The sequence below is a fragment of the Lampris incognitus genome, chromosome 11, assembly GCF_029633865.1.
Source record: "Lampris incognitus isolate fLamInc1 chromosome 11, fLamInc1.hap2, whole genome shotgun sequence".
In the NCBI taxonomy this organism is placed as follows: domain Eukaryota; kingdom Metazoa; phylum Chordata; class Actinopteri; order Lampriformes; family Lampridae; genus Lampris; species Lampris incognitus.
This window is the reverse complement of record NC_079221.1, coordinates 3,675,259-3,692,031: the sequence shown is the minus strand read 5'-3', so window position 1 is coordinate 3,692,031 and position 16,773 is coordinate 3,675,259. Positions and strand designations below refer to the sequence as shown.

The 16,773-nt window shown below is 47.4% G+C and overlaps 1 protein-coding gene across 1 annotated transcript in view; it reads left to right on the top strand.

Annotated features, from left to right (window-relative positions):
• The window catches only part of LOC130120970 (potassium voltage-gated channel subfamily H member 7-like), a 73,198-nt gene extending 64,652 nt beyond the window's left edge, over positions 1-8,546 (top strand). Inside the window, exons 14-16 of the mRNA XM_056289798.1 lie at positions 3,036-3,192; positions 6,298-6,481; positions 8,193-8,546. Coding sequence (XP_056145773.1) covers positions 3,036-3,192; positions 6,298-6,481; positions 8,193-8,510 — 659 coding nt within the window. The 3' untranslated portion in view covers positions 8,511-8,546. The remainder of the gene's footprint in view (positions 1-3,035; positions 3,193-6,297; positions 6,482-8,192) is intronic.
• Positions 8,547-16,773: the final 8,227 nt, after the last annotated feature.

Below are 16,773 nucleotides of genomic sequence, written 5' to 3'. Positions count from 1 at the left end.
GGAAGGCCAAAGAGGAGGTTTATGGATGTGGTGAGGGAGGACATGCAGGTGGCTGGTGTGACAGAGGAAGATGCAGAGGACAGGAAGAGATGGAAACGGATGATCCGCTGTGGCGCCCCCTAACGGGAGCAGCCAGAAGTAATAGTAGTAGTAGTAGTGGTAGTAGATATATTTCCCATGCCGCATTTCCAAGTAGGTTCCCTACTAGGAACCTTAGCTTAGCTTTCATTAATGCTGATATCAGCTCCTTCCTGTCCTCCTCATAGCCCCTACACTCCAGCAACACATGCTGGTGAGATTCTGGATGACCACAGTGTGCACATCTATCAGTTGGGTGTTTAGCTATTTTATGAAGTGTCTTAGTCCAATATGTCCTATCCTGAATAATAACTGCTGCTTCCTTTTGGTTCCTGCCCAGCTCTCTTCCCAATCCAACATATTTCTGGATATTATAAAGATGTCTTCCTGTATCGTTTATATCCCAGCATTCTTTCCATACTTTTTGCATTTGACTCTTTATAATTGTTTTATCCTCAGCTTTACTGAGAGGAATTTTCATCTTTACTGTGTGTGATCTGAGTGATTGGTTGGCCAGTATATTAGCATCCTCATTTCCTTCTACTCCTACATGGGCAGGAACCCAGACGAAGCAGGCCATCAGACCCTTATTGCACAGTCTGTATATTAAACGCTGAATTTGAAAAAGAAGATCTTGTCTGCACGATTTCACAGATTTAATGCTTGTGAGTGCTTCCCAACTATCAGATGCAATTAGTGCATTATTTTTGTTGTTTTCTTCTAACCATTGCAGAGCTAACAAATTAGCCAGGAGCTCAACTGCATATACTGATAAGTGATCTGGGGGCTCTTTTCATAACAGCTACCTCACATAGTGGATGAAAACTCAGCTCCTGTACGTCCAGTCTCGGAGACTTTTGAACCAACTGTAAATAACACCAACATATATGCAATGTGCTGCTCAATGTAATTTTGTGCTAGCCTCCCAGCAGATCCCTGTTCGGATTTCTTCCTCAGTTGTTGCTGTATATGTAAATCTATTGGTGGCATCACAAATAACCAGGGGGGAATAGCGGAGATGTACCTGATAACTGAAAGGGACAATTAGAAAGCACTGACACAGCACTGATGGGACAGTGGTGCAGTAGTTAGCACGGTCGCCTCACAGCAAGAAGGTCCTGGGTTCGAGCCGCGGGGTAGTCCAACCTTGGGGGTCGTCTGGGTCGTCCTCTGTGTGGAGTTTGCATGTTCTCCCCGTGTCGGTGTGGGTTTCCTCCGGGTGCTCCGGTTTCCTCCCACAGTCCAAGGACATGTAGGTCAGGTGAATCGGCCGTACTAAATTGTCGGGGTGTGTGTGTTGGCCCTGTGTGTTGGCCCTGTGTGATGGCCTGGTTGCCTGTCCAGGGTGTCTCCCCGCCTGCCGCCCAATGACTGCTGGGATTGGCTCCAGCATCCCCGCGACCCTGAGAGCAGGATAAGCGGTTTGGCTAATGGATGGATGACAGCCTCCCAATGAGACTCAAAAAGCGACCTTGAATCTTAGACCAAGTGGTCTCCCATCGCGTGCCAACAAGAGCCATGTTTATGCAGGTTTTTCTTCGAACTGAAACATCAGAACCGGTTGATTGTACAAATTAGTTTCATCCTATCGGGCTGAAGGCGTGCTTATCAGTCAAATCAGCTTGCTTGCTCACTCTGGTTTGGTGTTTGGGTGAAATTAAAACCTTTATAAACATGGCTCCAGATGGCACATGGTTAGAAACCACTGTCAGATAGAGTCCACATGATTGAGGACCTCTCCTGGACATCAAACACCCAGGCCCTTGTGAAAAAGGCCCAACATTGCCTGCATTTCCTGAGGAGGCTGAGGAGCGCCCGTCTACCCTCCAAAATTCTCCCCAACTTCTACCACTGCACCATAGAGAGCATCCTGACCATCTGCATCTCAGTGTGGTACGGCAACTGCACCTCAGTAGACCAGAAAGCTCTGCAGCGGGTCATCAAGGCGGCCCAGCATGTCACCGGTACCCAGCTCCCAGCCATAAAAGACATTTATCACAAACGCTGCCTTCGAAGGGGTCTGAGCATCAGCAGAGACCCCACCCACCCCAACCATGGACTGTTCTCCCCCCTGCACTCTGGGAGGCGCTACAGGAGCCTCAGAGCCCGCACTACCAGGCTCAAAAACAGCTTCTTTCCACAAGCTGTTGCCCACCTGAACCTGGCCACCCACTGAATGTCTGTAGATATTTTTAGATATTTTTAAAAATTTTGTATTCTTGCTCTTTGTTAACTATCTTTAGCTTTTGGTCTTCTTGTGTGTATATCTTATACTGTGTTTGCCGTGTTTGTCTGTGTCTGTCTTGCACTGTTTGGCAAAGCCGTAGCCCTGATTTCATTTTTAACATGTGCCTGCACGTTGTTTTTGATGAGACTAAATTGAATTGAACTGAACTGAATAATTGTAAAAATCTGGCCTTTACTGTAAATCACTAAAGGGCCCAACAGGTCTGTTGCTGTCCTCCGGTGTTAGCGGTGTGCCTAGAATAAATGCCTTGTAAGGGCAAAAGTAACCATCAGCCATCGTGATGGCACATGCAACAAGTCACCGAGGCTCTCCATATCAATGCAGCACATCATGAAGCCTCTCTGGGCTGCACAAAGCCACCCGAGCAGACTGCTGCAGCAGATAATGCAACCACACACAGCGAAGCGGCACTCTGTTTAAAATCACAAAAGGGGCTCGACACAAATCAGTAGACAGTGAGATGACTATTAACAAGTGGCCAGTAGAGATAACAGCAGGATTAGCATGCTAGCTGGGTGGAAAAAAACAAAACATTGCATTAATAATTCTCCTGCAACAAGGGCTTGATAAATTACGAGAAAGGGCCAACACACAGCTTTCCCTGTAAAGATTAATTACATTCTATTCCAGTGGTTGGTTGGCTTGGTGATTACCTTGCTCTGACCCACATGTGAGCTTGTAAAACATGCGTGTTTGTTTTGCTCACCAGATTTGTGCGGTGATAAATGGGCCGGTGAGAAGCCTGCAGACTACCTGGATGAGTCAGCACAGTTACGGGACATGGGAGTGGAGAATAATTCTTCGAGTGAGATCACATATGGAGAGGTGGAGCAGCGCTTAGATCAGCTTCAAGAGCATTTAAACAGGTAGGTGTTTAAAGAGTGCATGCGTGCATGACTCGGAGGCTAAACTATCTGTCGTAAAACGTTCCCTCGATCTTGAAATGGGAAAGCGCAGTAGTGTCTGTCATTATTTCAACTTTAAAGAGTAACTGAACCCCAGGACGTTTTACTGCGTTTGCTGACTTCTACAGGGTAAAACCTACGTAAAGGGTTGAAAACACGGCAGGCTGGTGCTCCATGATGTTGGCGCTGCAGGATAAACACAGCTGCAGACAGTAACATTAATACTAGCGCTGATGGATGTAGGTGTGTCAGATAACCCGCACTGACAGTACTATTGACTATTGCTAGTGTGAGGTCTGTCTGTCAATGGCCCCACCCAAGTCAAACACGTGCCATGGCATCTTTGTTGAGTGTGACATTTCTACAGGACACATCTGGTTTCTTTGTCCTCATGCATCCGTTTTTCTCCTCTCCTTATTAGTGTTGTATTATTTGTATGTGCCTGTATATAGATGTAATCATAAGTGTCCGACTCTGCAGGCTGTGGGGGGAAAGACCGTGCATTTGACCACGTTACATCACACTGGACACAACTTTTTTTCAAACGTTTTGCTACCTGAAAATAAATGAGGGATTATGATAGACAATGTCAAGCTCAACACAAAACTCATTTCAGATTTACTGCATCACGTATGGCGGCATGGTGGCGCGGTAGTTAGCGCAGTCGCCTCACAGCAAGAAGGTCCTGGGTTCGAGCCCCGGGGTAGTCCAACCTTGGGGGCCGTCCCGGGTCGTCCTCTGTGTGGAGTTTGCATGTTCTCCCCGTGTCTGTGTGGCTTTCCTCCGGGGGCTCCGGTTTCCACCCACAGTCCAAAGTCTAGATTGTCCCTAGGTGTGTGTGTGTGTGTGTGTGTGTGTGTGTGTGTGTGTGTGTGTGTGTGTGTGTGTGTGTGTGTGTGTGTGTGTGTGTGTGTGTGTGTGTGTGTGTGTGTGTGTGTGTGTGTGTGTGATGGCCTGGTGTCCTGTTGAGGGTGTCTCCCCGCCTGCCGCCCAATGACTGCTGGGATAGGCTCCAGCATCCCCGCCACCCTGAGAGCAGGATAAGCGGTTTGGATGATGACCGAATGATAATTATCAATACATGGGCATAAACATGTAGAGAACTTAACACAAAGCACTCAAAATATAGGGTGTGCAGGGCTAAATTATAATCCTGGTACTTGATCTTCTTGTCACTGCAATAATTGGGTCTTGGCACATTAATTCAAAGGGAATCAATCTATTTTTCTGAACATCTCTAATGCCTGAAATAGTATCACAATCTAAAAGGGACAACTGAGTATGTCTTAAACATCAGCCGAGAGAAGAACGAGAAACGACGGGACTTGGCTACTCTATCACATAAATGCAGGCAGAGGTAAACTCTGCAGCCTGAAAACGGGCCACTTTTCCCGAATTAATGCACTTGAATTACTTGCCGATGTGGGTAAACATGACAGACATGGCAGACTATAACAACACACCTGCAGCTACCGGGCCATCTGAAATACACAGACAGACGGACAAACAGCAGGAGTCATCACTGAGGGCAGGAGTCATCACTGAGGGCAGGAGTCATCACTGAGGGCAGGAGTCATCACTGAGGGCAGGAGACCGCACTGGAAGGGCCCCGCGCCACCGGGCTGGGCCGGGGGTTGTTTCATCTCGAATGAGACTGCACTCTCCCCGACCCTGTTTCTACCGCTAGCAGAAGCTGCCTGGCAAAAATAGGCTCAGCAGCATCTCGGTGTCATTCTGGTCCAATTTGAGTGGTTTTGGTCCGTTGACACATCAGACAGATATGACAGGGAGAAACGCTGGTGTAGCATTCTGTGTAAGGAAGCCACGCCAGGATCCAGCGTCACTCCAGCGCTGTGCCTGCACGCGATGCCCACTGTATGTCTGCGGCTGGCTGTAATTAAAAGAATTATTCAGTATAAACACATTTCGCCTGATGCCCTAAATACCGAGGAGCACATGGGTGACTGACATCCAGCCATAATTAGAATGAGTGACAGAGTGAGAGCCAGTGCATGGTAACAGCCACATTTACACATCCCACTGAATATTCATTCTCACTTCAGGCCAGAGCAGCAGCCTTGGTACTCCGCTGTGCTGACGATATGCATTCCAGGCCTTTACTAGCAGTTTGCAACTGCCACGGTGCACAAGCGCCACCTAGAGGTCCCCCGGAATATAGTCGACTCAAGTCAATTTTATTTGTATAGCCCAATATCACAAATTACAGTTTTCCCTCAAGGGGCTTTACAGCAACACAACATCCTGTCCTTAGGCCCTCGCATAGGATAAAACAACAAATAAATAAATAGATAAGTTCAAAAATAATACATAATAAGGGTGATAAACAAAATAATAATAAGATATATAAACAAATAATAATAATAAAATAGTAAATAATAAGGGTCCAGGGTGTCTCCCCGCCTGCCGCCCAGTGACTGCTGGGACAGACTCCAGCATCCCCACCACCCTGAGAGCAGGATAAGAGGTTTGGATAATCGACGGATGGATGGAATAAATAATAAATTAATGAAACAAATCAATAATCTCCCCCTAAAATATAGTGAAAAGCAGAACCGAGTTTGCTCTCTCCCCTGGAATTAATTGTATTGATTGCCAGGGCTTTCTTTATCTTCTCCATTCTTCTTCTGTGCCATCCATTTCTCTTTTCTCTCTCCTGTCTTTCTTTCTACCACTTCCTCTGGGCAGCAAGGTGGCCCAGTGGGCAGCACTGTTGCCTCACAGCAAGGAGGTTCTGGGTTCGAACCCCAGGCCGTCCCAGGTCCTTTCTGTGTGGAGTTTGTATGTTCTCCCCGTGTCTGCATGGGTTTCCTCCCACCATCAAAAACACTGCATGTTAGGGTTGATACTCCTGTCTGTGCCCCTATGCAAAGGAAGTGGAAAGAAGAACTGGAGTTGGTCCCCGGGCGCTGCAGCTGCCCACTGCTCCTGTACAATAGGATGGCTTAAATGCAGAAGACAAATGTGTTGTAAGAATGCAATGACAAAATAAATTGGTTTTCTTTCTTTCTTTTCTCTCCCCCTCTGTCTTTATTTCATCTTCTCAAGGCTGGAGTCTCAGATGACGTCGGATATTCAGAGTATCCTACAGTTGTTGCAGAGGCAGTCCACCCCGGGACCCCCAGCCTACAGCAGTGTGACTGACAGTCCAGACTATCAGAGGCCTGCTGTGAAGGTCCAGCCTGTCGCTGCTGTGACTGCCAGCCAATTCCTCAGCCATTCTGCAGCCCCGGTAATGAGATCCCCATTTCCACAAATAGGAACAGATTCTGTATTCATATTCTCCAGCACTTGCAGACACTCGTTGCCATTTTTAAGCCTACGTAGGACCCAGATGGATGTTTAGCTGATAGTTTAGCTAACAGGAAAGTATTTGAGAGTAATTCTGGTGCAAAGTTCTCTGAGTGAGAATGTGCTAGAGATTATGGGAATTACTCTATGAGGGCTATAAACACTGTGGTAATTTCTAACTCATTATTTATGTATTCATCATTTGTTTTTTTTTTTTTTTTAATAGTATTTGATCTAGATATATAACTTGAGATATGTAAGCTTAGCTTTTGAGCACAAGAAAATTTGATTTTTAAATGTTAAAATTATTCTGTACCTGAAAAATAAACTCTCCTCTTATTTGGTGTTGCTGAAAATAGGTCCAACAGCATGCAAACTCCAACTGCAAGTAGGAACTTGTGCAATATGGTGTAATACCGTGGCCCGGTGGTTAGCACTGTCACCTCACAGTAAGAAGGTCCTGGGTTCGAACCCCGGGGTTGTCCAACCTTGGGGGTCGTCCCAGGTCGTCCTCTGTGTGGAGTTTACATGTTCTCCCCATGTCTGTGGTGGGTTTTCTGCGGGTGCTCCGGTTTCCCCCAAGACATGCATGTTAGGGTTAATACTCCTGTCTGTGCCCCTGAGCAAGGCAATGGCAAGAAGAACTGGAGTTGGTCCCCGGGTGCTGCACGGCGGCTGCTCCGGTTTCCCCCAAGACATGCATGTTAGGGTTAATACTCCTGTCTGTGCCCCTGAGCAAGGCAATGGCAAGAAGAACTGGAGTTGGTCCCCGGGTGCTGCACGGCGGCTGCTCCGGTTTCCCCCAAGACATGCATGTTAGGGTTAATACTCCTGTCTGTGCCCCTGAGCAAGGCAATGGCAAGAAGAACTGGAGTTGGTCCCCGGGTGCTGCACGGCGGCTGCTCACTGCTCCTAGCATCATAGCTAGGATGGCTTAAATGCAGAGCATAATTTCCCCACGGGGATTAATAAAGTATATCAAAATCACAAAAAAAATATGAATCACATCTGTATCAGTTAGATTAGGTTATGCAGTAAACTAGTCAGTGTATGTTGGAAGAGAGGCAGACAAAGCCGTATCAACTGGTTTTCCCTAAACAGCTTTGGCTTGCAATCAGGAGCCATTGTCAGGATTCGCCACAGGTGCTGATGTGATGCACGGTGTGCTGCGCGCCGCTTATTTGTGCAACTTGCCACAGGATGTTAAGGTGGGAATGTGCACACAGCTTCTTTTTGGACAGCGTTCCAGGTTTGGAATTGTTTGCAGGCCTGCTTTGCCAGTGGTTCTGTTTCTGGATTTCCTCAGCTTCCGAATCCACGGTTGAAACCTTCTCCTCTGCGTTGATTACCCTCTCCCCCGGGCCATTAAGCGATGTTTCCTTTTGCAACGGTGGTCTACAATAGCTAATTTGCGGTTTCTTTTAAGTTTCAGTGGACAAACAACCACCCGGCAGCATACGTCACATCAGCATCTGATTCAGATCATGAGGACGGCTGCTGATAGCGCCCTAGAACTGTTGCAATTATTAGAATTATTCATAGGGACACGGTTATTGCATTGATCAACGTGGCCCAAATGAACTTTTTTTTAAAAATTATAAGCAGGCAGCTGCTTATCCGTATATGTGTGTATCTACTGCATCTGTTTTCAGGGTCCCAACCATAAGACGGAGAGGACCCGTCACGAATCCAAAGAGTCTGCGTCGTACTCGGCTCACACCAATGCACCCATAGAAGACAGCCTTACAGCAATACTCGCACAAAGACACACGCAGCCACGGCAAAAGCGTCAAAGACAACAACAGCAGCAGCAGCAGCAGCAGATCATAAGGCATCAGCATTCTGAAGTGATCCTTCTTCCTGCTCAAATCTCTTCCTCATCCTCATCTTCCTCTCCCCCATCCGACTCCAACCTCGGCACCACGGGGCTCCACAGACCTGCCTCAGACCCAGGATTTCCAAGGCCATAGATATCCTTCATGGGCACACGTTAAAGTGTTCTTATATCTGTGTCACGACGCTGTGATGACTGTCGTAGCGGCATTTTATCAGCACGCTCACACAGACGTCTCTCCGGCTGACCGGCGACTGCTTGGCAGAATAAGTCGAATAAAGTTATTTTTGGTGCCGCGCCAAATGAGCACCGTTCTCAGTGCTAAGCGATATGATGACAGCAGTGTGATGCAGGTGCGAGAACAAATTGCTCATCCTCTGCTGTTTGCCCGTCTTCTCTGAACTGTGACTCAGGGGTTTAGGACTATTGCACTGCAATATATGAAGTATACTGTAGTTCTCATCCTTAAACTTTGTGCATTAGCGCTGCAATCGTTGACACACACACTTACTGTTGCTGCGAGCGAGACGAGACACCACATCTGCTTGTGTGGGCGGATAAGCTAACGTGCATGTTTGTTTGCGAGTGTTGACTGACTGTTGCATGTCATCCCCGGAGCTAGGCCTCGGACAAGCAAGTGTGATGCAGGCATTTGTACAAGGCACTACACGTGACCTTCTACTATAAGTAGACTTACTACTTTGCACTTCTCATTTAGCTGGAAAGTAGCACGTTACAACATACCGTCCGTCACATGATGTCCATTATTTTGTTCGTTTCCTTTTGGATGCACTTTTCTTTTCTTTTTTGGGGGGGGGGGCGGGGGTGTAAAATTCAAAACCAATGAAAAACACAACACTAGCACATTAAAAAGGCCACGGAAACGTTGTGGTATTGTGCCTATAAAACAATCAGCAGCTTCGAGAAGATGCAACCGAAACATTAACAAAATCCCCTCCACTCCTTTCATGGACAACCGACGTCGACGTTGAATAATATGTTGTAATATAGCCAGGTGTAATATATACATGTATAATTATGTAAATGTGTTTTTTTTAATTATTAAGAAGCAAATTATATTAGCAAATGGGAGTGTGATTACATAATAGCGCATAGGTTTGTTCTGAAGCTGTGTAAGCAATAAAACCATAACACAACTTGGGGGTGGTTATGTTTGCTTTACTCTTATTCTCAAAGAACCGCCCATGTCTGGGAAACCAGCAAGTGGGCGGCTTGTGCTTTACCGTGCCGTGTGTTAGAAATCCCAATCATGTTGCCTCGCAGTCCACATTGTGTGCACGACATTGGACGCGGATGGGATCTGCTGTCAAAAGCGCAAGCTTGCAAAACAGATGTGAGTAAGGCCATGACGTGTCTGCTGCCACGAACTCTGGATAAAAGAAGACGTCGTATGAATTCTGACCAGGGGCGCCAGAATGGGGGAGGCGGGGGGGACGGGGGGCTAGCCCCCCCCCCACTTTTCACCTCTTTCCACATTTTTTTTAAAGTCAGGAATTCCCGTATCCCCGCTAATGCGCCTATATTGCAACACTTACGGTAAGAAGACGCTTCAGCCGTCCCCCTCCTCTCTCAGCAGTGGGGTCAAATGAAGCACGCGGACAGGGATCTGGAAGAAGATCCACATTTTAACCCAAACCAAGGGGGCGTCGCAACACAAGTCGGATACATTGTAGCCTACATAGCAACCACTAACACGTGTCCGTTAGCTGAGCTGACGTCAGCCCTGCTAGCGGTCCGTATCGCGAACACGTGCTTCCGCAACACGTCAGAGGAGCCCAGTGAACGAGGAAGTAAAATAAACAAACCTAAAATTTAACAGTAACGTCACACGACTCCACTGCAGCCTGCCCCCCCCCCCCAAGTCGAGAACCAGCGCAGCCAGAACCCCGAAGCAGCAGCTCCGGGACCGGGACTGCTGAGACCGTTGAAACCGCCAGCACAGAACCGAAACCGGCTCGTGCTAGCGCCGAGCGCGTGGAGGGAGGGAGGGTTGCCGTCGGGACACAGAGGCGGGCGAAGCTGCGCAGCTAATTACTGACAAGAAGGAGACTGCTGGCTTGTTTGGCCAAGAAGGGGAAGCTGCTGCAGCGCAGAATGGTGTGAAAACAGAGAGGGGGGAATTCTGTGCAACACCCGCGAGCGAGCCTCGTGGGAAATATGCAGATCAGCCTGTAAAAAGATGGGCGAACACACGTGTCTTCAATAACGTGCTTTCTTGTATTGAAAGGCGAATACAGCTCCGGTGCGCTCTTATAGCACCACACAGTTCACCCCCACACGTTATTTTCGTATATAGTTACGAAATGTATTTGATTAAATTCGTATGTATTTAACGAAAACGTGCGAGACTCTGTTGACACCCCTGCACACACCCCCCCCCACACACACACACACTTCTGAACTGATTCCGGCGCGCCTGATCCTGACACTTCTCTTCTATTATTATTATTATTAGTATTAGTATTATTATTATTATTATTACTACTTACTGTCTTCTCGGTCGTACGCTGGCTCAGGTTTGTCTCGTAGCCTTCAGAGATTGTTTTTGTTATAAACCACTGATAGGCCACATTTTGCATCCCCTGCGGAATATGTATCCCTTGCATTTAATTACAGCATACCTAGGTTATTACATTTATCACATCATTTCACACAAGGGATGAAAATTAGCGACACTAATTGACCGTTTGATTAATTGTTTCACCGTTTTGGGATCATCGTCACGATTTCGCAACTAAAGCAACACGTCGAAAGCAGGGGAGACGCTCGTGGCCCCCCTGCATCGGAGATTCACAGAGAAAAAGTTCTGCAGAGACTCGTTTATCATTCTGCACCGAGGCCCAGAGAACTGCCAGACACGACGAGGAGGCAAAGGTACACACGTCCTTTACTCAAGGAGAAGTCCAGATACTTGTGTAAAAATAGACTCTGGTAAGAGTAGAAGTACTGACTCAACTTCGTTACTCAAGTTGAAAGTAAGAAGTAGCTACAGGCTCTGAACTCAAAGTATAGAAGTAAAAAGTGCAGGCTCGGCCATTTCACATGCCGCCTTTATTTTTAGTCAGAGTTACATTTTCACTGTGTTTCAATTTAGCTGAGGGCACAGATTAATTTGAAAAGTCTAGCCCGGAAACAGTCCTTGGAGAAAATATCGTTTTATGAATTCAAACGTCCACGACTTCCATCAAGGCACCGTGAATATGAGCCAGAGAAGTAGGTCCTTTAATGTAGGCCTATCCCCTGAAAATAGTGAAACGTGCATGGATAAGTAGACACGTTGGTCCTTGACTAACGGGTCGGACCCTTTAGTCGACTGGTTAACGTTGACGCTTGCGGAGCGGGGGAGCCCGCGTCCCGGCCGGGGCAACGGTCTCCCAGACTGCCCCCCGAATTCGCTACAATATGAATTAAAAAGAATAAAACACGCGACAACACCGATATAGTCCCTTTTCCCCGAATCATTCAGCTTTACTATTGTAGCGAATTCGGGGGGAACCACAGGAACTGCCGCAGCCGGGACGCGAACCCGTATCTCCCGCACCGCTGACCGCTCGACTAAAGGGTCCGACTTATCCATGCACGTTACACTACCCCGCTCCTTCGGCAAGCCCGTCCCCGCGTTTAAGCATATCAGCTCCTTCACGCCTCTGGGCGCACGCGCTTCCGATGGCCTTACGGTCTCACCATCCCGCGGGTTGAGCCTCGATCAGGACTTGTGCCCCCGACCGACACCGGGCAAGCGGTCTTCTATACGGGTTCGCGTCCTGGCTGCGGCAGTTCCTATGGCTGCCCCCCCCCCCCCCGAATTCGCTACCTTAACCATTCTAACTTCAAATAACATCACGTCTGTCTGGTATCGCGAGACTATCCGAGTTCCTCTCCGCTAAGCGTCTAGAGACTGACTTAGGAGTCTACAGGGTTATAACGTTAGTAATAATAATTCCCCTCAAACGCGTTACAACTGAAGTAACGAGCCTGTTTTGAAAATGTAAGGAGTAGAAAGTACAGACATTTGTGTTAGAATGTAGGGAGTAAAAGTAAAAAGTTGTCAGAAAAATAAATACTCAAGAAAAGTAGAGACCTGAAAAATCTACTTAAGTACAGTACTTCGTTACTTCCCACCTCTGCAATCGCGTGGGTTAAAAATGGCGCGCAAAATACACTGTTATCGTGGGTTTATCTAACTTCTCGTCATATATCGCATTGGGTCAGAACCTCTAATCCCGTGCAGAAGAACAAAACAAAACCTCTACGTGGTCTGTTTACACTGTGCTAATCACATTTCTGTGATACATATTCAAAACCGTCACTTTACTGACACCCATGTGTTGTTATGCCTTTGTTAGGAACTGCGTTACCCAGAATCCTAGATGTTACGTGGCAGGCTAGTGACGTACTGAGGTCAGAGGTCGGGACGTACGAACACGGAGTCTGGCATGTGGGACAAATAGAAGCTTCGGCGTGAATTTGGAAAAGGTATCGGTCCATTCGTTTTAAAACAACAAACAAAACATGGTACCAGGAGTATCCAAAGGAGTTGAATACAAGTGCAACGGGACTTGGTATATATCCGTGAAGACGTTTCGCCTCTCATCCAAGAGGCCTCCTCGGTTCCTGCCTTTCTGACTAGACCAAGCTAGTACCAGGAGTGAAACTACAGCGAGGTGTAAATTGTGACACGGATTCCTTAAAACCACCGGAGAGTTTGGAACTTACCGGGAATGTCGACAGCAAATGGCGGACCTTCAAGCAGCAGCGTACCTCGGGACTGGAAACCATGCCGGATGCTGGTGTAGCCGGTTATTTTCTTGCCCGGTGCGGGATTCGATACGGGGTGTTCTGCGCCGCAAGGCGACATCACTAACCGCTCCGCTAAAGGGTCAGACCCGTTAGCTAGCTAGGGACTAACGTGTCTTATTAGTAGTTTACAGTCGTCACCCTCCCCGGAAGCGCGCCCTCGCGCTTTGTTATTCCCGCGCTCCGAAGAGACTTCTGAGGATCCGCACACTTCCGGATCCCACCGCTGCCACCAATGTAACCGGTTATTTTCTTGCCCGGTGCGGGATTCGATACGGGTGTACTGCACCACAAGGCGACATCACTAACCGCTCGGCTAGAGGGTCAGACCCGTTAGCTAGCTAGGGGCTAACGTGTCTTATTAGTAGTTTACAGTCGTCACCCTCTCCCGGAAGCGCGCCCTCGCGCTTTGTTATTCCCGCGCTCCGAAGAGACTTCTGAGGATCCGCACACTTCCGGATCCCACCGGTGCCACCAATGTAACCGAGGGTGTGTAGATGTCGCCTACTGTATGAAACTATAAAATAACAAATACGGAGGCTCCACTTTCACACGAGGACCACATTATTTGGCTTCTTCTCCCAACCGAACTCCACAGCAACAACACTGCGTACAGCACTTCCGCTCTCTCTTCAGCCTTCAGAATAAGAGCTCAAGGCATATACTTTGGCAACAGCTTATAACAGGAACTTAAAATCACTAACAGGCAAGTCCAGAAAAACAGGTTACGCTAGGAAGGTAGCGCTGCTGCGAACAATAGCAGGCCCACAAGCCCACTGAAGTGTACCGCACTGTCGTGTATGAAGATGACAAAGAGAAACTCGACAAAGTGTTTGATAAATTTGATGCTCACTGCTGTCCGAAGAAAAATGAAACATACGCAAGGCTCAGCGTTGTCGGTTTTTATTTTTCAGAGCCATCCAGCATGCCGAATTTCGCCACAAGAGGACGCTGTTACATAACCTCACACGAACAGGATCAACGTTTGGATCCGTGGAAGCATAAAATCCGGGTGAAAGTCGGTGTAAACCGATCTGCTCCTTTTCAAAAATCTGGGTATTTTTCGGTGAAAATCGGTAAAAACCGAAAACGCGGCGCCTTGAACATACGAGAGATATGTTCACGTGTGCAGCAACAACGTGAGCCTTTTGGTAGCTTTCTGACTGACCTGAAGCTACAAGCACAGTCATGCGACTCTGCTACACTGAAAGACTCCGTGATCCGGGACCAGATGGTTTATGGAGCGGAGGATAAAAAGGTCAGAGAAAGGCTACTGAGGGAAACGGAGCTAACGCTAGACGGAGCTGTTAAGGTCTGCCAGGCGAGTGAGCTGTCCCAGTGACCATGAGGGACTGCGCGGCTGTCGGTCCGGTCTCAAGCCAAGGAAGGAGACGCACACAGACCCGGCCTGCACAGCCGACAGGCGACGGGATGTCCAGCTGCAAACGCTGCGGTTCACAGCACAAGCCAAGACAGTGTCCAGCCTTTGGTCAGCAATGCTGTAATTGCCAGGGAAAGAATCATTTTGCTAAACAGCACTTCTTAAAAAGAAAAGAGGGGAATAAAGGAAAATCTGTAAACACTGTGGAGGACACTGACCTAAGTGAGACATTTTTTTGTTGGCATAGTGAACTGTGAAAATGAGCCTGAGAAAGAAATTAGTGCTGTGAGAGAAGACAAATGGATGGCACATCCGCAAATAAACGGGACTTGAGTCACAACGAAACTGGAACAAAAGCTACAGCAACAAAAGATGAAGCAGAAGTCATTTTACGACAAGACAGCCAAGCAGCTTCCACCACTCTCTGGTAATGATACAGTCAGGCTTGAGGATCCTGATGGATGGATGGAGTACGAAAGCCACTGTTCTTCAAGAAGTAGCTCCACGGTCGTTCACTGTGAGGACGGAGGAAGGACAGATCTTCAGATGCAGTCGTCGAAGTCCGCTCAAAACACTAGAGCCGAATCAAAACAGTGACACCTCTGAAAACACCCCTAAAGACACAGTGGGACATGCCAGCAATCAACGGGTTTGTTCTGGTTTGCATATAGGCATCCCGTCAGGATAGGCAAACCACGCAGTTGCTTGGGCCCCCCAAAATATACGTGGGAAAAGGGGCCCCCGATGGCCACACATATTGGCATATTTTGCAATGACAGCTATAAACCCCCTTAAACGTCTCAGAAAGGCAGACCGCCACCCCCCCCACCCCGTTGGCCACGCATATTGGCGCATTTTGCAGTGACAACTGCAAAGTCATAAAGTAAAGTGACATCCCGTCAAGCATAAAGGCAGTAGTGATGCATGGTGATCTGGTACAATGTTTTGTACCAGATCACCACGCTAGCAAAATATTGCAAAGCCCCACTCTTTCCCTCCAAACACTAAGAATGGAACTTAGAGGAGTCACAAACTATCTTACAGGGTTCAGGGACACTGGGCTTGCTTCCTGCCAGACAGAAGCAAGAGAAATTGCAGAGAGTCTAGGGATTGACATGAAGCTTCCTGAAAAGAGAACAAGAAGAAAAACAAGGCAGTTTCTATATGAGGGCAGAGAAGAAACGTTGTCTGCACCAGATGACCTCTTCAATCGGGACCGCCCTCACAGCGTCACTATCAGGTTCTCAAAGATGGGGGAAATTTACAACCTGTATGGTTTTATTTTCTCCGAAGAAAAAAGTGACAGGGGCATTGACGTCTGGAAGGCTTGAAAAGCAGTGCTGAACCTGGAAAAAACTGGATGACATCGATGGAGAGGAGATGGTGATGAAGATTAAGGCTGCTAACCACACATACCCTGATGAGTGTGCCTCCTCCCCAAGAGAGATGTTGGACTACATATACAAGGAGGACCTTCTAGATCTTTATGGGAATCTCAGTATTGCCCTGCGGCTCCTGTTAACACTTCCTGTCACTGTCGCATCTGGTGAGAGAGGCTTCTCAAGCCTGAAGCTTGTAAAGACTTATCTGAGGCCCAACATGAGCCAGGAAAGGCTTTCAGGGCTGGCTCAAATCTCTATAGAACAAGAGGTCAGAAGATCTTTGGACCTGGTAGATCTGGTGACAGCGTTTGCTGCAGCCAAGGCACAAAGCCAGCGCTTATAAAAGGTTAGGTCAGGGTTCAGCGTGATAACACTCACTGTCACGTCACGTCTGCTTGTCAATCATCACGGTCTGTTTGGAGAAGCACTCAATGCCCTCTGAAGAAAATGAAATAAATAAAAATCTGAAATGAATGAAAAATTAAATTTGAAATGAATGAAAACAAAAGAAGACCCTAAAAATAAACGTCAAGAAAACACGAGAGGAAGAGAGAGGACAGATACAGGGGAGAAGTACAAGGTTGATGATATAACTTTGATGAAAAGAGAAATCTTGTCCAACTAGAATGTCAACAAAAAGAAATTGAAATGTAATGTTGAATGTATTGTAGGATATTGTGAAGATACTGTAATGTGAAATGCCAACGCCCATTTGAGATAACTCTCAGGCACTTGGGGCTTACAAGCGTGACGATATAACTTCGACGAAAATGAAAGAAGACCCTAAAAATAAACCTCCAGAAAAGAGGAACAGAGAG